This window comes from Puma concolor, chromosome A2 (genome assembly GCF_028749965.1).
Source record: "Puma concolor isolate L17-30 chromosome A2, mPumCon1.1.hap2, whole genome shotgun sequence".
NCBI classification, from domain to species: Eukaryota; Metazoa; Chordata; class Mammalia; order Carnivora; family Felidae; genus Puma; species Puma concolor.
Genome location: NC_141668.1, coordinates 89,472,015 through 89,494,901, shown reverse-complemented (window position 1 = coordinate 89,494,901; position 22,887 = coordinate 89,472,015). Strand labels below are relative to the sequence as shown.

The window sequence follows — 22,887 nt, the reverse complement described above, 5'->3', positions numbered from 1 at the left end:
GTGGTTGCATGGGCATACCGTTCAGTTATGTCTCCACTGCTGCTGTGTGGCCGCCCTCACGTGTTTTATTTAGCTCACTGAGGTCTCCATGGTTCAGGTGGTGACATGTAACTTTACTCATTTTGCTGGTCTGACATGAAGGTAATGAGGAATTCACTCATCCTCTCCTTTAAGAGAAAATGTGCTCTCTCAGAGCATGAAACAAGTTGGTTATGCGACCCTCAGTGCTTTTAAAGAAATTACTTATTGAATTACTCTCAGTTATTTGCAAATGCATTTTATTTTAAAAAACATTTTTTTGACATTTATTTATTATTGAGAGACAGAGAGAGATACAGCACAAGCAAGGGAGGGGCAGAGAGAAGGTGGGGAGACACAGAATCAGAAGCAGGCTTCAGGCTCTGAGCTGTCAGCACAGAGCCCGATGTGGGGCTTGAACTCACAAACTGCGAGATCATGACCTGAGCCTAAGACGCTTAACTGACTGAACCACCCAGGAGCCCCTGCAAATGCATTTTAGTTACAAGGAAGAGTTTGAGCTAAAACAGGATCAAACCCCCCAAAATTTGCAGGGATGATGTGCAGAACCCACAGCCTCAGCCTGTGGTGAATTCAGATTCATTTAGTGATTGTAGTAATTTTCTACGGTTTGGGGTCTAATTGATAAGTCAAGACCATTGAAATTTGGTAGGAGAAAAGTTCTGTCAGACATTCAGAGTTGCTGTACTATTTATCAAAAGCCATTTAAGAGACCCTTTCATTTTCAGAAGGTCCTATGTAAACACTTTATGACTTTGCAAACTAAAATTACATGTGTGAACTCCAGGCTAATAAATAATTTATTAATACATAAATTTATTAATACCTAAAATATAGGTGAACAGATTTTTTTTCAACGTTTTTTTTATTTATTTATGGGACAGACAGAGACAGAGCATGAACGGGGGAGGGGCAGAGAGAGAGGGAGACACAGAATCGGAAACAGGCTCCAGGCTCCGAGCCATCAGCCTAGAGCCTGACGCGGGGCTCGAACTCACGGACCGTGAGATCGTGACCTGGCTGAAGTCGGACGCTTAACCGACTGCACCACCCAGGTGCCCCTAGGTGAACAGATTTTTATAGGCAATGCTTCTTGTTATTTATTCTCTTCATCTTTCCTATTCCTTCTTGTAGCTGACAGTTTTACTAATGGGCTAAAAAATGGGTAAAGGTAAAGCAGTGAGAGTTAACTATTCTACCAGTCCTTAGCTTCCCTGGTGAAGAAATGTAGAATCAATGACTAATCTAAGTCCAGGGTCACTCTCAGTTAGCACGTGTAATTTGAAATTTGGCAACATTCCAGGCAACTTACTGCGTGCTAGCAGTGGTCATGTCTGTGGAACTTCATCATGCAGGTGACACAGCCTCATTTATTACACCCAGCAGGATAAGTATCTAAGACTCTCTAGTATACCCAATACACCAGCCTTGGCAATAACCATGGTGCTTTTAGCTTATCTGATACCATTGTTTAAAAGAACTTCTATTCAGGAGTGTTTCATGATTCACCTGGGAATCTACTGAGTTATATAAAATCAGAGGTGGAATGAGCATTCATTCAATTTATGTGAAAACTTTACAGATTTTCATGTGCCTCTTTGGACTGTAAGATCGAATTTTCCAAGTGAAAAAACCATGAGGACAAATAGTTGAACTCACTCTAAAAATTGTGGAAAAAAAAAAAAAAAAACAAACCAAAACAACACAGATTCCTTTAAAGGAATCTTGAAAAGGAGCTAATATCATAGTTATTTAAAGAAAACTCTGTTGATCCATTTTTCTCTAATGACTCTGGTGAGGGGAAGAGAGGTGAAACAGGGCTGTAGACATGAAGGGCCAGTTTTCTTGTTGCAGATAATCTGTGATAATGAGGGATTTAAATTATATGGAGAGAATTTCCTCTGACACCCTGACACCAATGATTTTTGCTATGGTTAAAATCAATTAGGAGCTGATATCTATAGTGATACTTAACAACTTATAAAATGTGTCTCTTGCCCTCCCCTCTTCTACCTTTCCTGCTTCTTCATGAATTTTAAAGTCACGTATTTAAAGCATACATTCAGCCATCTTTCCAAATTGTGTTGTAGAAATGGAAAGGATCCCTCTGATCTTTTGATACATCTCAGCTGAATTCTGACTAAACAGGAGGCTTGCTCTTTTTTCCACCACTTCCCCCCAGAGATTCATGACCTGGGTATCTCCTGATCCTTCCACAGTTGTGGACTCCATCTTGTGGGCACTGATAAAGTGCAGGGATAAATCTCAGGATGATATTATGACATAGAAAAAGTGGAAGTAAGACAGTCGACTGCTTTTGCCATGGTGGAAACACAGTTGTCCACTTTGTAATTTCTAGATGCTTTACAGGGTCAGGAAACCAACAAGAGAGTCTTTGAAAATGAGAACCCTAATTGTCATCTCATTTGAGCTGGTATGGGTCAAAGTCGCTGCTCCACAGAATACATTTAAAAATTTTTTTAATTTAAATTTATTAAAAATTAAATAAGGTACCATTCTTCTTTCAGCAGGGGGAAAGTTGTTTAAGCATGCTTCTTCGAGAAACTAATAGGAAGTAATAGAAATGTATTGGAAGGATATTTCTAAGCTTATAATTTGATTACTTTTTTTGGAAAGGTAATGATTTTATTGACAAATATTCCACATATAGTATTCTACAGTTCATTTATTTAAAGTATGCAGTTCAAATTTAGTCACAAAATCATGCAGTCCTTATCACATCTGTAGAACATTTTTACCATCCCCTAACAAAATCTTATACCCTTTATTACCTGATGTATTTCTATCTACTTTTCCCAACATAATCTTTTTCTTCTCATTTGCTCTTAACTGACTTCCTGGTTTTTATTTGAGAGCCTTTTTATGGCATTTGCTTTGGACTTTAGATCTTTTGGTGTAGGATGGAGGGGAAGTTGAGGGGGGAGGGGAGGGGCTGTGTTAATAAGTATCCTCACAAGATTACCTGGCAGATCACACTAAAAATGGTTTTCAACAGGACCCTGAGAAAACATGTACCATGAGTGCCTGAGTCAGGATCTCACCATTGTTCCCCATAGAGAACCGTGAAGTGTATTCACATTCAGACTTACTAATGAAAATAAGCCAACCACTGAATAAATACACTCTCTTTCCTCTTTTCACTCTCCTTTCTTCCTGACAGCTTTTTCTCTTTATCCTCCTGTCTTTCTGTCTTGTCTTATTTTGGTATATTCCTTTTTCTAGATTACCACAAGCCTTAATACCACAACAGCCTCTGTCCTCCAGTTTTCCATTGGTAAGTGTTTTTAGCAATTATAGCAATTTAACTTGGAAGTGTTTGTTTTAATCATAGTGTACCATCAGGAGTATAGTGCCAAATGCTTTTAGATTTAGAGAAGAGTCTGTCTTAACGTTGCTGTAAATAATTTAACACATTTTTAAAATGAAATTGAAAATTGTGAATGCTGCATTCTGTTCTCATTTCTCTCCAGCAGGGAGCAGTATTTAAGAATGATACAGATAATCCAAACCGTTTTAAAGTGATTTACATATGGATTTTGAATGTTTGTGATTATACTGTTACAGCAGAATTACCTTACTGGTTGTGTTTTGCTCATATTAAAATTAAAAATCTGTTAAATTTCTTGCATTTTTACCGGCTGGTAGTGAAAGAGATAATTACTGTTCCCTGAGAGAAACCAGTCAGGACTTCACGTTTGACATAAATAATCTATGTTTGATTCAGACATGGATCATTTAAAAATGACTCTACCTGGCAATATTTCTTTTAAGTGCTTTTGCATTAGAGTTAAAAATTCCTACCTGAAGCATTCAGTAAAAGTAAAGTACCTTTTGATCAAGCGTTTACAGTTTTGTTATCTTTGTTACTTTCCGTTCTAATTTCCAAAGGCATATATTAATAAGTACCATGTACAGGTTTCCGGTAGGAATGTTCTAGCTAAAGAAAGGTACTGCCTTTCTAGATGGGGGCCAGTTTTATTGATCTTGGTCCTGTAACATGGAAACCTCTTCCTGGCCTCTGCCTATGACATGAAGATTGTAGCAGCTATGCCCTGGGGACCCCTTCTTCCAGATCGCCCCCCCAATCTCCCCACCCCCTTCTCGTCCTGATCACAAGGTAGGGGCTCACGCTGGTTGATTGTGCCTCAGAGCAGTTTTTTTCCAGCCATGTAGATGTCACTTTCTCATCTGCGGAGCCTGATTTAAGCATCTGTAGGTATGATGTGAAACTGCCTTGTTACAGTTTGGGCTGTTTTCTTCTCACATTGATAGCATGACTACAACAATTTACAGACTACTCAGAAGTCCATATGTGGTCATAAAGAAAGCGTTAGCAAAAACAAAATAATGAGCTTTTTTTTTATGAGAGGGTTTTTTTGATCTATCAGCAAGTGCATCCCAAATTTTCTGTAAATGTAATACTTCTATAATCAGAAACAAACCAAGTTCATTTTTTCAAAGTTGGGGTGCTACAAAAACAATTTTTTAAATCCCTAGCATGATAGGCAAGTAACTTAGAGTTTCTTAACCAGAACCAATGTGTTTAAATTTACTGTGCTATTTATATTTTTTTTTAAAGCTGAAAATGTTTTCCTTTTTATCTGTATTCCAAGTATTTACTCTAAGTTTTTTGTTAGGGCAATGAATATTAATTTCAGATATTATCTTTAACCAAAGAAAGTATACTAGAGAATCCTCTTTAAAATATATGTTTCATGGGCACCTGGGTGGCTCAGTTGGTTGTGCGTCTGACTTCGGCTCAGGTCATGATCTCACAGTCTGTGAGTTCGAGCCCCGCGTCGAGCTCTGTGCTGACAGCTCAGAGCCTGGAGTCTGTTTTGGATTCTGCATCTCCCTCTCTCTCTGCCCCTCCCCCACTTGTGCTCTGTCTCTCTCTTTCTCAAAAATAAATAAACATTAAAAAAGAAAGAAAGAAAAAAGAAACCATGTAGTGGCAAACATCTAGTTATATAGTGTATAGTGGTGAGTGGTAGATTCAGTATAGTGGACAGAGCTTTTCAAAAATGGTTTTGTGTATCTCATTATGAGTACTTGGAGTAGCATCATTCTGTTCACATGGATGGTGTGAGGGCTAGATGGGGGCATGCACACAGGTTTGAGAGATGTCATAATTGCATGAATTCATCCTCAGCTTTATTTAGTCCCACAATAACCAAATACCAAAATAGCAAATGCAGCCAAATAGAAGCCATTGTATTTATACTCCTGTCAAAAATTATATTGAATGTGTTACTAAAAAAAAAATTATATGTACACAATCCTTTATATTTCTTTGTATGTTGTGGAATTATCCAAATCTGTACTAAGAGTGTGTTTAAATATGGCTAGATTTAGTGTCAATGCCTTGTAAATCCTTTAGGATGTTAAAGGTCATTGTGTAGTGTGATGATTCAGATGTATTAAAGACAATTTTCTAGGGAATTCTGTCATTTTTTGTGGCTTCAGTGGTGAATTGCATTCACAATTGTGGACATATAACCACAATTGAATAAATTATTGCCTTGAAGCTTTTATATTGTGCTTGTAAACATTTTCAGTCCCATGACAAGCATTATCCAAGGGAATCCCAAGTACCAAGTCTATGGGTATGTGTATAGAAATGTCTTGGATTACTAAGGTTATCAAATAAACTCTATCGTGTAATGCACTCCCAGGCCTTTCTAAATATATACACCTATACACACAGAGACATGCATGCACACACTTAAAAACATATGCATAAATATACAGGCTACCTTAACCAAATGAATTTTAAATTTAAAGCATCCTGAAAACACAACTCGGGAACCTGAAATTTATCGGGTTATCAATAGCTAAAGCATCAGGAAAAGTGTCCTAAAATGTTCTTAGAAGAACTTCTCATTTTTCCATTCCAATGAAAGATCTCATATCTATTTCTGTGCTGAAGCATTGATCTGCTATAACCCTCACTTGATTCATTAGGGTCACCTAGTAGAATTTATGGTCCTAGCCTTACAGGTATTTACCTGTTTCCTTTAGATTTCCTCCGGGATACAAAGAAAAATTTGAGATTATGCCCTTGCAAACCGTTATCTTACAGATGTCTCCAAACTGCCTTCTCAGGCAGTGTCCTAGGTCCAAGGGAAGTGCTGATGGTGTTTTTTGTCCTTCATTCACTTGACAACATGTCACTGAGTATTTGCTGTGTGCCTGCCAGCCTTTTCCTGAGCTAACTCTAACTATAGAAAGACAAGGAAAAAAAAGAAAGAAAGAGAAAAACGTTTTTACAGTGCTTAGTGGTTTGGTAGAAGGCTCTGGATGCATACAGAACATGAAACCTCTAGAGAGCTGCCAGATTATTACAAACAGAGATGAACATGTGTACAGGTCCCCATGATGGCAGGTCCTTCACAGTAGAGCAGGTCAGTAGAGCAGGTCAGGCCTTCTGCCTTCTTAGAGAGGAGAATCCCTGAACCCCAACAACTGGAGTCATTGGAAAGGACAAAGGTTTTCCAGGTGAGGAGACAGAGTGACAGAAGCAAGGTATAGGATGGGAACATGAGTGTCCTCTCAGAGAAGAAAGACTGGCCAAAGGATGGCCATGGTCAATGTCAGAGAGAATGTGTCCATTTGAAGAGTTAATATACATCACCGGGAGTTTAAACTTAATAGTCAATAGAAGTCAGAAATGGCCTCTTTCTCTCCTGGGCAATAAAGAAATATAATGAAATTAATTCTTAAGAAAGATCTTTTGGATAGTTGTGTTAAGAGCAAACTTGTCTCTTCCTTGCTATAAGTCTACACTGACTCACTCAATAAGATCTTGCCAGGTACTATGCTTGTTTAGTTTAGCCTAGCTCTTTCTTCATATTAATAGAATTTGTAGGCCAAATGGGGATTAAAGGTAAAGCATTCAGAAACCTATGCCTTGAAGAACAGAATTTGGCTCAGGAGGTAAATCTGTCTTGTCCATCATGGTATTCTCAGCCCCTAGCCCAGGGACTCAAAATAAGTACATGCTCATAAGTATTTCTTGCCTGAGTGACAGGTCACTATTGCAGAGACATCTGTAATAGTATGTAACCAAGTGCTAAATTGGTTCCATGCAGACATTTCATGCCAAGACAGGATTTGGACATGGTGATCTGAGGACCTCAATCAGTGGAAAAGTTGACCCAGAAGGAAACATAGAATCACAGTATAGCATGCTTTTAGTGAAACCCGTGGGCAGAAATATATATACATGAATTTATCAGTTTGTTATTATTGAACTAGCTAGAATCTACTACTTGTTCATAATTTATAAAATTAGTACATTTTTTCTTTGGTTTTACTTAGGAATATCCTAAAGATTTGGGTTTTGTGTGTGCATCTTTTTTACTGCCTTTTTATTTGTTTTTAACCATCTCAAGACAGAGGAGAGTCATTAAATTATAAATGTTTTATATTTACAGATTATGTCCTTAGAAGTAAATTGTTCTTGTATATACTGTATGTGCGTGCCGCAGAGAGTCTCAGATATGTGAGAGCTACTCATTTTGTATGAGTGTATTTTGAAAAATAAAAACTAGAAAATTATATAAGTTAGAGATACTCTTATTGGTGAGTTGGAAGATTGCTTTGTAAAAGAAAAGTGATCTGGCATTATTTTTTCTTAAACAGTTATAGTGAATAAAATACAGCTTGTAAGAGGTATTGTACTGCATTTAGCCTAAGGGAAGCAGCTTTTCCCTCAAGCCTAATTCATAAACATCTTAATTACTCAGAACTCTTTTCAACAGAGGAAGTCTCTCTCTACTCTTAGAACAGCTAACTTACAGGGAAGAGAAATCGAGCCCTCCGTGTCTTGGTAGGAATTCTTGCCCATTTCCTCTGTGAGCTTCCTGAGCTCTGTTTCTAAATTAGACTCTCATTTTTTTCAGGAGTCACTCTCCTTGGTAAGTGAGTAAAACCTTGGGGAATTTATTATGAAATAGTGAAAACCTCTTCTAAAATCATAATCTCTAAGGATGAGACAAAATCTCTGATGACTTGAGCTCAAAACAGATATTAATAAAATAACAGAAGTTTAGAAAAATTAAGTGGTGAAATTGGTTTAATATATCTGCATTTAAGGTTAAATAACATGTTTTATTTGAGTGTTAGATTCTTGAATATAAAAGATGTTAAGATAAGTCTTGTTTATGACTTGATTTTTAGATCTTCAAAGATCTACACTAAGACAAAAACTGAAATCTTTATATATAGAACACTTCTGTGTTATCTAAATTCGGTAAAGGTTTGGAACTGATTATGATTCAGGTGATCCTGCTTCTTCATCCTGGACTTGATTTATTCCTTTTCAGGGATTTCATATTTTAAAAGACCAGCTTAAGTAAACTTTATATGATTTCAATCCCGCCTCACCCCACATTCTTATTTTAAGTAATAAAAGGGAGTGTTCTCAAGCAGTGTAAAATTCTACTAAGCATAAGGCTCTGGCAAAGATCGTTGAGATTAATTATAAGTGTTCTTGAATTATTAAAACTGATAACTAAATAATTATCATCATGTGAATTAAAATACAGTTTGAAAGACACTGTGCCCTTTCCCTTTTGAAATATTTAATTCTTTGTCACTCACGTTGATGAGGCTTAAAAGATAAATATCAGTAATTCATTCATAATTATGTTCTACTAAAATTTATCGAGTGCTGTTCTAGTAGAAGGATATAAGCAGTAAACTATAGGGTGAGAAATTGATCATTGGTATAGACTAAGTGGTCTCGCATTTGAAAGCTCCTTGGCCTAACCTGATATCTCTGAATCTCCACTTCCTCCATATTTGATGATACCTACTTCATTCTGCTTTGATTTATACATTGGTTATTTCTGCACATCCACTTTCACCCTTTAAAGCTTAAATGTTTAAAGCCCTTTAGGGCTAAGTAGTGTACAAGTATCCCCCTTTGTTCATAGGGCAGAATTTTGCTCACAACTAGAACTAAGTCACTGTGGACTGTATTTGATTAAATTCATAGGTTAGGAAAGAGATTTAGTGATGTTCCACATTGGTGCTTAATATTATACTCCTTCTCCGACTGCTGGGGTGAGGGAGCATGCTGAATGAAATACATGGGCAATATTAGAACTTGATCTAAGCCAGCAATCTTCATTTTTTTTTTTTAATCAGTCAAGGACACTTGATTGAGGATTCTTCTTTCAGAGAGACCTTTAGGATGTATGCTATGTATAATGTGATGTTTCTACATCCACTGTGGAGAAAGCCAAACCCAAGACACTGCCCAACCTGCAAGGACTTTATTTACCAAATAGGTGGGGGGGTTGGGGGGGGGGGCTCCATGTGTGAGAAAAAGCCAAGAAATGGGTGCAGACCACAGAGAAGAGTGAGAGCACAGCCTGTTGGAAAATCCAGACAGAGGGAGGTCCAGTGGCAGGACTTTATCATTTGGAAGGGAGACTGCTAAGAGCAGGTGTGGTACTGCTTTAGAGGCTAATCACCACAATGAAGGTTGGAGAGATGGAAGCCTGCAGGGAGACAAGGCAGAGGCCATTCTAAGACCTTAAGATCAAGGTCAAAGCCAGAATTGCAGCAAGGGTGGTAATGCTGAATTTTCAAATTGCTGGGGTTGGGGAGGGGCAGTACTTAACACCTGCTGCCTAAGGTGGGGATCAGTCCTAGAAAATGAGCCAGACCTAAGCACTAGGGCTAGGTTGTATGGCCTTGGCCCTGAGAAAAGGAGGGCTGCTTGGCAGGGAACCTGGCAAAGCCTGACACATTTTGCATTTCTCTTCCTTATGTTTCTCCCAGCATAGGATCTGTTGAAAGTTCTATGCTATGGGCTTGGGAAGAAACTTGCAAATGGGTGGGCATCCAAAAGTGGCTGAAAATAGCATCGTATTCCATAAATTGGGAGAGAATTGGTTCCTTTCTCTCTCATGATAGGAGTGGCAGTAAAGAGGAAAAAATAAAAATATTTTGGAACTGAGAGAATGGGAATAGGACTTAAAGAGAGAAAGGTACAAAAGGGGAGGAGGACAGCTGTTCATTTTATATCCTGTGGTCATTGTCCATCTGCCATAAACTGAAAGAAGTCACCTAATGATGTTTGGGGATTTCAGCCAAGGAAGTGACTAAGGGGCAAAATATTAAGTACAATAAATCACATACTGTCACATTTATTCAGTAAGAAAGGTTTGTAGATCCAGTAGCCTGTTTACTAACAAAGTCGGTCAAAACAAATTATTGCCAGTAGCCTCATTCTAAAGATAAACGAATACAAAACAGGAAGTAAGGATGAGTTGCTTTTAAAACCCAGCCCTTTTTCTACACCATAGAAGAGGTTTTTTGAGTTTAAAGGAAACATGTTTTGAGTGTAAGTACAGAATATTTTTGAGGATTTTTACTGTTGTACTTTATTTGACCTCCCTTAATCCTTAATATCAGTTTTCAGTAGATGCTTAAAATGGACATTTTACTTCCATATAATGGTCCTTAACAGTACTGTCCTTGAAATATGCTACTTCAGCTAAAAATAGGCAATAATCCCCCCTCAAAGGATATTTTTTGGTGGACAAAATAGAGGTGGAGACATAAACTATTTCCATATTCAAGTGATTGATTAACTGATTGATCTTTTGGGACAATCAAAGATTTTGGACATGTTGATTTCTCTAAGCTGACAATTTGTATTAATAAAATAATAATTTATCTCAACTTCAGTCATCCTATTTTACCAAAATTGAATTCCTTTGCTCTTGACACATCCAAGAGTTATTCGAGGATCTCCTCTCATGCGGAATGGAGCCGTTCTTAATTAAAGTCATATCTGTGGGCTCCTTTCAGTCACAATTCTCATCCCTGTCATTTGGGACTGAGAAGCCCCAGGATGCTTCCCAGGGCTGCCACAAAGCATTATCCGATACAGTAACCATTTTTTCCTTCCCTGCTTCTTACCCACAAATCAGACTGCTGCCCCTTTGGCTACAGCCCCTGAACTTCAGCAAGGCATGAGCTGCTGTCTTGGTACAGACACAGGCCAGGCGATCCCAGCCTGTACTTTATGAGAGCCTGAAGCAGCCCCACACAGCAGGACATAGCCACAGCGAGACATGGGGTAAACAGCTAACCAGATGCCTCCAAGGAGTGGGGGAGACCGTTGGCTCAGTTGAGAACATCCCTGTTAGCCATGGTCTGAGAATTCGTAAAATAGTCCACGTGGGGCCAAATTCTCATCTTCTCAGGTAGATTTTTTCCCCTTTTCCGTGAATTCTACATTCCAAAGTACTCTGTGGACAACTGATGTACAGGAAGGTAATATGTAGTAAAAACAATTTGTTTCAAAGATTATAAGGCAAGAAGCTAGCTCACTACTAGAGTAGAAACATGATTACATTTTTACGAAATTTACAAACTAATGGAACAAATAGATATAGATGTGCCACATAACAAAACATAATGCACAGTACATAAAGGGTAATAAAGTTGAAGTTTTTGTTCTAGGAGAGAAATAAAAAACAAACATGAAAACTAAGAAACATTAAACCAGTTATCCTGGAAATTAGAGCATTATGTGCCTAAAATTGAGAGTCATCATTTAATGACTATTCATCAGGTAGTACTTCTATGCATGTTATCAAGATGTTGCTCTATTTATAGTAGGTTATTTTGATGTCATGGGCTAATTCCCTTAAGATATTTCTGGCAGTCTCAGTAACAAAGGAAATAAAAATCCAAGTGTAATGTAATCATTGTTCTACATCAGTGTGGTTACTGGAAATTAACATGCACAACTGCCTCCAGTAAAATATTTGAACAGAATTTTGTAAAACTATAGAAATATTGATCATCTGCATAATAATGATCTATGATTTGCTTATGGCAGAATTATTTTGAAGAAGATGAATTACAAAATAGCAGATATGCTTTTCACTGTGTTTCTTGATGCTTTGGGGGACAGCGAGATTATTTACTCCTCAGTGAGAAGTACTGTCCTCAAAAATCACTCTTAGCAAGAAAAGGGTAGGTAACTGCCAGAACTGCTTATTTTACCAGTATCTCCAGGTTCTTCATCACATTTGTCACAATACAGAATGAGGCAAGTCCCTTTCTTGAATGCCCTGGCCTATAGTAACATGTAATATCCCCTGGGAATGACAGTGTCTAGCTTTTTAAAAGCTTCTCTAAAAGCTCCCCATTCATCTCTTCTCTCTTTCCATTCACTACAACCTCAAGTTAATGGTCCTGTCTTCCATTTATCTACCTTGGAAAGATGAGAAGATGGGTTGATCCTGTTAAGATTTGCACCGGTCATAGCAGGGAGTTCTAAGTAGCCAGATTACATCCATTTCATAACTTTATGATCTTTCTATATCAAATGCTGTGGTTTACATGCAGCTCCCGAAGCCCTGCTTGTCTCTGAGGTCTGAGTTTTGAGTAATGGCAGCAGCAGCAGTTGAGCTGCGGGAATCCTCAGCAGGGCTCCGTCCAAATACTCCTCCAGCCTTCAGTATTTATGGGCCCTGCTCTGCTATCCAGAGGCATGATTTCTGGCAGTGCTTTGCCCCCTCTATAAATTCTGTGAGATCAGTTCTTTCCTCCTTCTGGGGCTCTGTGCAACATTTAAAAAGGCAGCTTGTTTTTCAGGCAGAGCTTTGAGGAAAGCGGCAGCCTCCCAAGAGGACAGTAGCTCCTTCCATTGTTTCTGTTCTGATTTACTTTGTGAAGTCCTGGGCTTTGTGGAGAAGGGCATAACCAAATAAAAACAAAACTGCCCAGGCATTGGGAGACTAAAACCATGTGACTTTGCTTCTACTTTAAGAGTAAAAGGAAATAAAGGGAGCTTCTGGAGATGCAGGCTCACAGTTCCTAATCTGTAATTCCAAATGACAAAAAAACTCGGAAAAACCACTCGCCTATTTTTTTTTTAATTTACATGATGGCAAAGCCTAATGTGACCTGGATTCATCTGTCAGCAAGTCCTGATTTGAAATAATTTAAAGCTACTTATAATCTTTATGGATACGACTTACACGATCTTCATGCATTTCACTGCAGAAATACTAGTGTGTTTGGTTGCAGAGGATTGCCCCAGACTTGGCTGGGGATGCAGCATAACATGTGGTTGTGCATATCACCTTTCTGATATCCGTAAATTAATTATGTAAGTAAGTAACTTGGATCCTGAAATTTGTCTTACCTCAAGGGATTATGGACCTGTGTGTCTGTGATCCTGAGGAAGGAAATAAATCTTAAATGCTTCATAGTAGAAATTACGAATATTATTATTTTTTAAGTGGCCTTGATTTTATACCAAATTAAACTATTTTTTTAAGCTGTTTAGTTTTTTAGGCAACCACCTGAGAGGGATGAGGAGAAATGGAAATGTTCATTTGGGAATTTTTGAAACTTCCTGGCCCTGGAAAGTATTTGTAACCTCCACACACGTATGTTATGCTCAATGGGCTATCATGCAATGAACAGGTTTTCAATGCACTTACTAGGGGTTTCATTCATTAGCAGATAATTGCTATTTGCTCATGGGCTTGTGTATTCTTGGCATTATGAACTCTAACAGTTTTTTGAGGTTTTCTCGGTCATATTCCATAAAACAAGGCCCAGAAGTTACAGGTTCCTGAAGGTTACTGTAGGTAGGTTTCATTCAGGTTCATCTTTAACATACGCCAAAAGTGACTGGCGTGTGTCCAGTGTAAGCAAACAATTATTTAAAAGTCATTCCATCAATCTTAATGCAGTTGTAATGTGATCATTTCCTTGTAAGAATTATGTTTTGATTGAGCCAGATCTGCCTTAAGTAATAGAGAAGAAAATGATAACTTTTTGTTCTCTTTTTCAGTGCTGTCCTGCATTAAAATACATTTATTGCTTGAATATGCCATGCTAAGCAAAGTAGAAAATGAACTATGTAATCTAGACTTCTGTGCTTTAGGACCTGTGATTTAAGACATTTATGAAATGCAGGAAGGAACATGAATGAAGTACCTGCTCTGAACAGGGTTGGGTCTAGGTTGTGTGAGTCTACATTTGAAGCTTATATAATTTTGGGTAAGGCTAGAATCTCTCAAAGGAAAAATACACAGAACTACACATTCAAAATTAGATGCAAATGTGAATGTTTATTTAGAATGAGAAAAAAGGGATGCCTGGGTGGCTCAGTCAGTTGGGCATCCGACTCTTGAATTTGGCTTAGGTTGTGATCTTGCAATTCATAGGATTGAGCCCCATGTCAGGCTCCCTGCTAATAGCACAGAGTCTGCTTGGGATTCTCTCTCTCCCTCTCTCTCTGCTCATGTGCTGACTTGTGCACTTTCTTTCTCAAAATAGATAAATAAACTTAAAAAGAATGAGACAAGAAATCACAACAAATTACAAGTTTTTAGAAGCTAATAATACTCTAAAATCACAAATCCAGAAATATAATATCTTTGTTAACTAAATGAAATGCGCTATGATACTTTTTTCCTTGAAATTTTTGGCTGCATATTCTTTTTTTTAAATCCCTGTTTATTTTTGAGAGAGAGAGAGAAAGAGAGACAAGCCCAAGCGGGGGAGGGACAGAGAGAGAGAGGGAGACACAGAATCTGAAGCAGGCTTCAGGCTCTGAGCTGTCAGCCCAGAGCCCGACATGGGGCCCAAACTCACAAACCATGAGATCATGACCTGAGCCTAAGTCAGATGCCTAACCAACTGATCCATCCAGGTGCCCCCTGGCTGCATATTCTTAAATCACCTCTTCAAATGACAATTTTATAATATTTTCTATAAAGGGAATAGAAAGATAATTCTGCTTCTAGCTTCGTGGTTCAGAGGGGTTTTTTTTGGTAATTATTAACATTTTACCTTCACAACGCCTTATTGATAACATTATTTAAATGTTTAGGATCATTATCAATTTGAAAAATTGTTACCTTCTTTCAGGTATGAACTGTAAGAGTTCAGGGCTTTTTCGTGTATAGTCACTAAGCATAACTACTCTTGAATTCCCATCACTTGTTAAAGAATTTATCACCATGGTCCTTGAGTCACAGTGCTAAGTATGTCAGCCCAGCAGGCAGAAGGAATGTACCTGGAAGCTCTTTCTATGCTGAGAATGTGTACACTATAAAATGAAAGCAACCTGCGTAAGTACATCATCATATCACACTAAACCAAAATAACCTTATTTTCAAACTCAGCTCCCCTTAGCTGAATCTCAAAAGCAGCCATGGCCACTCCAACAGTATCGGACATGAGGGGAATATGGTGAGGGAGTAGTCAGAATGCAGATGGCGGTCTTGACCAGTATTATAAAACATGGCCCTGTAAGCACATTACTAGAGGTCCTCCCAGGGCCTTGGAAGTTGCTCACAAAAGGGAGGGGGCCCTGAAGATTGACCTTCATCAGCTTCATAGTGAATCTACTTCTGTCTACACTGTTACTGTCTACACTAACATGTTAGAATTGAGCATTACATTGATATATGTTATTTTGATGCATCTTTGTTTACATTCTGATAAACTTTTGTCATTTCTAGACTTTCCCTTTACTTAATATTCTGTCGTTTTGCTTATCTCAGAATTCCTATGTAAGACCATGGAGATTTCTTTTTTTTTTTAAGGTTTATTTATTTATTTTGAGAGAGAGAAAGAGCACAAGCAGAGGAGGGACAGAGAGGGAGGGAGAGAGAGAATCCCAAACAGGCTCCACACTGTCAGCACAGAGCTAGAGGTGGGGCTCCATCTCACAAACTGTGAGATCATGACCTGAGCCGAAACCGAGAGTCAGGTGCCCAACAACTGAGCCATCCAGATGCCCCATGGAGATTTCTATATACTGCTGCAGCTAGTGTTCTGATTCCCAATAAATTATTAGTCCTTAAAATCATGAATGCAAAATAATGCTTTTTTAATGTAGATATTTTACGGCATGTATTCTTTACCCTCTTAATACCATACAGCATGTTTCCTTGTCTTAAGACTCATTTTTATTGACTAACAACTTTTGCTGTTGGTATAAACAGGGAAGGGAAAAGAGCACTGAATCTCAGGAGTCAGGCCATACAGTCCTTCCCTGCCAGTTGACCTTGCCACATAAGCTTAGGCAAGTGGTGGAGGCTGTCTGGACCTCTGGCAGCTCATTTGTAAAGTGAGAGTATTCATCTTCATGACTCTCTTCCCACTGGGGTCCTAAATCCTAGGACTGGGTAACAAGAATGAACTGGTGTTAACTAGGAATACACTTTGTCTGAAAGTATGGTGATGGCATCTGTTCTAGTTAAGGCAGCCCCCAGTGAAATACCAAAGTACTTACCATATCCTTATTCAACCAGTTATGGTTAACTTAAACCTGTACCTTGTTCTATCATGAGGAAAAGATATTAAATAGAGGGACATCAAGTGAGCCATGTAATGGTGTCACCCAAACAAACCTCAGCACGGGAGATCAAACGAGCTGCCCCTCTGGCTCTTCCTACAAGAGCATCGGTCTCTGTGCTAGTAGACTGAGGCTGTAAGTCCACCCCATCTCCTTAATCTGATCTGCTGCGAAGCACACAAAAGAGATAATAATAAGAGTACATTTACCATGATGAGCACTGAGTAATGTATAGAAATTTGAATCATTCTATTGTATACCTAAAACTAGTATAACACTGCATATTAATTTACTTAAATAAATTTTTAACTTTTTAAAAATGTTTTAATGTTTATTTATTTTGAGAGACAGAGGGTGAATGCAGGAGGGGCAGAGAGAGAAGCAGGCTTCAGGCTCTGAGCTGTCAGCACAGAGCCCAGTGTGGGGCTCAAGCCCATGAACTATGAGATCATGACCTGAGCTGTAGTCAGACGCTTAACCAACTGAGCCACCCAGGTGCCCCAAATTTTTTAAATAAATAAATAATCATGGGAGAGAAAGTGAGAAAAAAAATTTAATTTTTAAATAAAACATTTTAAAAAAGATAAGAAGAAAGAGGAGGAGGAGAATGGTATCGTATTTCCAAAAGACTCTCTTTCTAGAATTTAACAGATTCTTTCCTAGATTTATTTCAACCATGTTTTTCAACAACTGTTCACTGAGCTCCTCTTCCCTGTGAAGCAGCTCTCAAGGCACTGGAGAGACAGGATTTACAAGACAAAATATTTGCCCTGGTGGAGGTGGCATTCTGATGGGGGTGCTGACAAATGAATGTGTCAGCGAGTAATAAATGTGATGAAAAAATAAGTCAGGGGTCAGCAAGTGAGGGGTAGCATTTTCTTGGAGGTGGCTAGGAGAAGGCCTCTGAGCTGTAACCCTTGGACAAAGGCCTGAACTGTGCAAGAGGGTCAGCTTGGCAGAAGGAACAGCCAACACAAGAGCCATGCAGACTGCCATTGTGTCACCACAAGAGCCTTGAATAAATGTACTAAATGATATTCTTAAGTGGGAAAGGTGGTTCAAAGGGTATGCATTTCCTACTGTTTCCTAAATGACAGCCAAAGTCAACAGAAACGGGACTTTGTCACAAGAATGTTAACTGGGTTTTTGAGTTTGCATGTATCTCTGACATAAGAAATACTTTCGATAATTGGTTGACTCATCAATTAATTGGTGGATTGCTAGATGAATCATCTTAGCCTGGCTTCCTGTAACAGAAGTGGAAAGTTAGTTGTCTATTTTTTTCTAAATTATACTAGGGATAGAACTATTTAAATATAACCAGGGGTAGAAGTTGATACCAATTTCAGTTGTAATTTTATTTTATTATTTTTTTTTATTTTGAGTTATTTATGTTGAGAGAGAAAGTGCAAGTGGGGAAGGGGCAGAGAAAGAGGAGAGAGCGAAAATCCCAAGCAGTCTCTGCACTGGTAGCACGGAGCCCCATGCAGGGCTTAAACTCGTGAACTGTGAGATCACGACCTGAGCTGAAGTTGGACACTTAACCAATGGAGCCACCTAGGTGCCCCTAGGTTGTAATTTTAAATTGAGGAGAATGATTCATAGATCAGACTAAGATTCCAATAAAATATTTTTTAGAATTACAGTGATGAGGCTCTAACAGTAAAAGGAAGCAGCCATAGAGAAATAAGCCTTGCCATTCTTTTTATTCTTTCACTATTAAATAACAAGTACCTGGTACTGTTTGACACTTGTAAATATTAATGGTTTCTCTATGGCAATGATTATTTCAGAAACAGATTTATAAGTTATTACAGAATTTGTTACTTAGAATACAGATGTGGATTACCTGGCATCTTAAATTTAATCCTGGTTGCCGTATTATATCAGGTTCATGCTTTTCACATAATTAAAATTGTCTAAATTGGGAAATGTGAGGATATTGCTTTTTTTGGAATGCAGTTTTTTTAAAATCTCTTTAAAATGCCTTCGTATAGATTTTAAAGCAAACGACAAAGAAACTCTTTGGGAGAAGGTTAATCTTTGTGTTTGTTCTGAAAACCCAGTTAGGAGTTTATCACATTGATCTTGGGGGTGAGAGGTGATCTAAGGAGGCTGTGATGAAGGTAAAGGAAATGTATAGATTTAATAAATATGTAGGAAGAGGGTCCAGAGGCTTGGGTGGCTGGCCACAGGGCAGGGAAAGGAGGAATGTTTAGGGAACCTGCAGAGAAATGACACCCAAGTAAACATGTTTCTTCTAGATGCAGTGTCACTCAGCTCCTACCATAAAACCTGAGAGCTGAGTTGGTGACTGGAGGGATATTTAGGCTAGAGGTGGCTCTGTCCTTCAGGCTTTTCTCTCTACACCAAAAACCGGCCATTATGGCTTCAAGTCGTAAGCCTGAGTAGAAGTAGCAGTACAGAAGCCCATCCCAACCTGTTGTGACCAGGTGAAAATGTAGCACTGTTTTTTGTTTGTTTGTTTTTAAGTGTGTTTTTGTTCACCAAACGCAGTACAGTGAAGTGGTCAAAAGTGTGGGTTCTGGTCTATCTAATTCTGAATTTCATTTACCAACCCCCCCCCCCAGTACACTTCTCAACTTCTCTTTGCCTCAGTTTCCTCATTTGCAAAGTAGGCATGCACAGTGGTACCTACCTGTTCATAGCAACTGTTATTGTTCTCTTGAGTTATTAGAATGTATTTTCTTGATGAGTGCTACTAAAACTCTACCTGATCAGAGTTTCTGTTTTGTTTGGATGCTAGGAACTGTAAAACCAAATTTTCAACTCTACTCCAGCAATTCTGTGGCCCTTAGGAAATCTATCTGCTTATACTGCTTTGTCTTGCTATCCTTCTCCCAGAGCACCTTCATTTCTTTTTTTTTTTTTATTTTTTTTTTAAATTTTTTTTTTCAACGTTTATTTATTTTTGGGACAGAGAGAGACAGAGCATGAACGGGGGAGGGGCAGAGAGAGAGGGAGACATAGAATCGGAAACAGGCTCCAGGCTCTGAGCCATCAGCCCAGAGCCCGACGCGGGGCTCGAACTCACTGACCGCGAGATCGTGACCTGGCTGAAGTCGGACGCTTAACCGACTGCGCCACCCAGGCGCCCCGAGCACCTTCATTTCTTATCAGGTAGACTCTTCTCTTCCCCACTCATGCATTTACCAGTGATGCTAACAAACAAGTAGTTTATTCATTTTGGTCTCAGTTTTTATTTCCATGTTGAATGTATAGGATTTCCACTGAAGAGCCTGGAAATAGAACAAAATAAAAGAAGCCATAGGAAAAATGCACTGTAAGTTCTTTGATAAGGAGCAATTCAATGTAATATTTAGCCTGTAAACAAATATGGTCAGAAATGTGCTCCTTTTTCTAGGATAAATTAATTTGTGAAGTGAAACAAAAAAAAATTGAATCATAACTGAAATCTTTTAAACAGTATGAGCCAAGAACTGTTTTATAGGCCCTGTTCATGTGTTAACTCCTTACTGTTCACAACAGTACTATGAAGAGATTGCTATTATTATTTATGTTTTACGAATGTGGAAATTGGGCACAGAAAAGCTAAGTGATTTGCCCAAGGTCACACAGCTAAGAAGGGTCCAAGCCCAGATTGCAGCCTAGGCAGCTTGCCTCCCCCATCCTCTCCTATCTGCTGTGCATGCTTTCCTCTCTGAAAGATAGCTTGTATCAGAGGATATTTCACTCTAAAAAAGGTAAAGTAAAAAAAATTATATAGAACTATCAGTAATGCTAACATTGAATTTATTATCATGTGGACTTCCCTCGTGTGAGACAAATTAAATAAGATATGTTTAAACCTATATGACATGTTAACCTGCACCTACCATCAAAGATTTTCTCAATCCATAACATTACAATTAAGAGTAACATTTTTCGGGGTGTCTGGGTGGCTCAGTCAGTTAAATAACATTACAATTAAGAGTAACATTTTTCAGGGCGCCTGGGTGGCTCAGTCGGTTAAGTGTCAGACTTCAGCTCAGGTCATGATCTCACAGTTCATGGGTTCAAGCCCCACATCAGGCTCTATGCTGACAGCATGGATCCTGGAGCCTGCTTTGGATTCTGTGTCTCCTTCTCTCTCTGCCCTTACCCCAGTCATGGTCTCTCTCTCTCTCTGTCTCTCTCTGTCTCTCTGTCTCTCTCTCTCAAAAATAAATAAACATTTAAGAATTTTTGAAAAAAAGAGTAACATTTTCAGGGTGCCTGGCTGGTTAAGTCAGAAGGACATGTAACTCCTTTTTTAAAAAAAATTTTTTTTAATGTTTATTTTTGAGAGAGAGACAGAGACAGAGACAGAGAGAGAGAGATGGATACAGACTCAGAGGCAGGCTTCAGGCTCTGAGCTATCAGCACAGAGCCCGACGCAGGGCTCGAACCCACAGACCGCAAAATCATGACCTGAGCCAAAGTCAGAGGCTTAATCAACTGAGCCACTCAGGTGCCCCAAGAACATGTGACTCTTGATCTTGAGGTCATGAGTTCAAGCCCCATATTGGGTGTAGAGATTACTTAAATAAACAAATAAACTTTAAAGAAAAGTAACATTTTTCTATAAGGTTACAATTGTATTAAGTTTCTTCCTAAATGTAAAAGTGTTTTTCCCCCCTTAGACCAGTGTGTTAATCTATTCAAATATTCAACAGAATTTGTTTCAACAGAAACAAAACAAATCAACTTAAAGAGACAAGATAATGCCACAATCAAGAAGATATTGCATTTGAGAAACTTTTTAATACAGTAGAAAATGATTCCTGATGGGGAGATCAGAACTCGTGCCTTGGGGGTGATATTCTGTGTGGCTTATGACTACCTTGTATGACTTTGCAAATTGCTCGTTTTCAATTTTGCTGGGCCATTATAATAAGACTTTACTAATAAGCAAAATCATTCATCTGGCTGTCATTGTTCTTCACATTACTTTATCTGGCTGATAAAAATGTGCCATAATTACTGGTGTAATTTGTCTCTGATATTTTTATTCTGAAAGCAGACTGGATTATGGAACCGTTTAAGTCATCTTAGGGCATTTTCTAATTAATTTGTGGGAATTATTACCCTGTTGACTATACAGCACTACCAGTTAATCTGTGGTGAGGAAGTATGCAATATAGATATTCTAAAGTATGGTGTCGAGTCTCTTTATACTTTGACTCTTTCAGGCAAGTCAAAAGTCCTTAAGTCTCATCTACTGTTACAGTACCCTTTTTCACTAGAAACTCCACTCAGTAAAAAGGAAGAAATGGAGAATTTGAAGTAAAAACATTATGGCAAACTTCTTTGTGATCCAGCCAGAATTTATAGAGCTCCTACTGTGTACCAAGCACTGTTGTGGGTACTAGGGACATAAGTAATGGGCAAGACACACATAGTTCCTACTCGGATGGAACTTGCATCCTAACAGGATATGGACGATGAGCCAGTAAATAATTAAATAAACAATAAATTTAAATACTGGTGGTACTATGAATAATACAAAACTGAGTGATAAAATGGAGGTTGGCGATTGGGATAGACCTCTTCAGATTGAGTGCTCAGGGAAGGCTTCTTTGAGGAGGTGATATTTGCACAGATACCTGAGGGAGAGGAGGGAACCAGTGGGGAAAGATATGAATGGAACGAGGAGACAGTAGGGTGTGAGGAAATTGACAAAGTGAAGGAGCACAGAAGCCCTGGGATGGAGTGTTCAGGGAAGAGAAAGAAAGTCCAGGGCACTTTATGGCTCAAATGTAGTAAATGAGAGGCAGCATGGTACGAGGGATGATCTAAGATGTACAAGACCAGCAGATCACCAAGGATTTTTGTGTATCATGGTGAGGAGCTCGTCCTTTCGTTCCTAGTGTGCTGAGAAGCCTTGAGAGGTTTTGAAGCAGGGAATAGAATGTCAAAAAATTTTAAAAGACTCCTCTGTTTTTGTTTTGTTTGAGAGAGAGAGAGAGAGAGAGAGAGAGAGAGAGAGAGAGAGAGAGGTAGAGATTGCCCACATGAGCAGGGGAAGGGCATAGAGGGAAAATCCTTAACAGGCTCCACACCCAGCATGGAGCTGGAAATGGGGCTGGATCTCATGACTGTGAAATCATGACTTGAGCTGAAATCAAGAGTTGGACTCAGGGCACCTGGGTGGCTCAGTCAATTAAGCGTCAACTTTGGCTCAGGTCATAATCTCACAGTTCCTAAGTTGGAACCCCGTGTCGGGCTCTGTGCTGACAGCTCAGAGCCTGGAGTCTGCTTCAGATTCTGTGTCTCCCTCTATCTGCCTCCCTTTCTCTCTCTCTCTCTCTCTCTCTCTCTCTCTCTCTCTCTCTGTCTCTGTCTCTCTCTCAAAAATAAATAAATGTTTTAAAAAATTAAGAAAAAAAAAGAGTTGGACGCTTAACTGACTGACCCACCCAGGTGCCCCAAAAGACTACTCTGTACCCCCTAAATGCTGTGTGGATGATGGA

The 22,887-nt window shown here is 38.8% G+C and overlaps 1 protein-coding gene across 2 annotated transcripts in view; it reads left to right on the top strand.

The window, feature by feature from the left end:
- The window catches only part of RELN (reelin), a 535,402-nt gene that overhangs the window by 273,061 nt on the left and 239,454 nt on the right, over positions 1–22,887 (top strand). For both annotated transcript variants that reach the window (XM_025929644.2, XM_086696880.1), the window contains exon 8: positions 3,283–3,334. In XM_025929644.2, the coding sequence (XP_025785429.1) occupies positions 3,283–3,334 (52 nt within the window). The remainder of the gene's footprint in view (positions 1–3,282; positions 3,335–22,887) is intronic.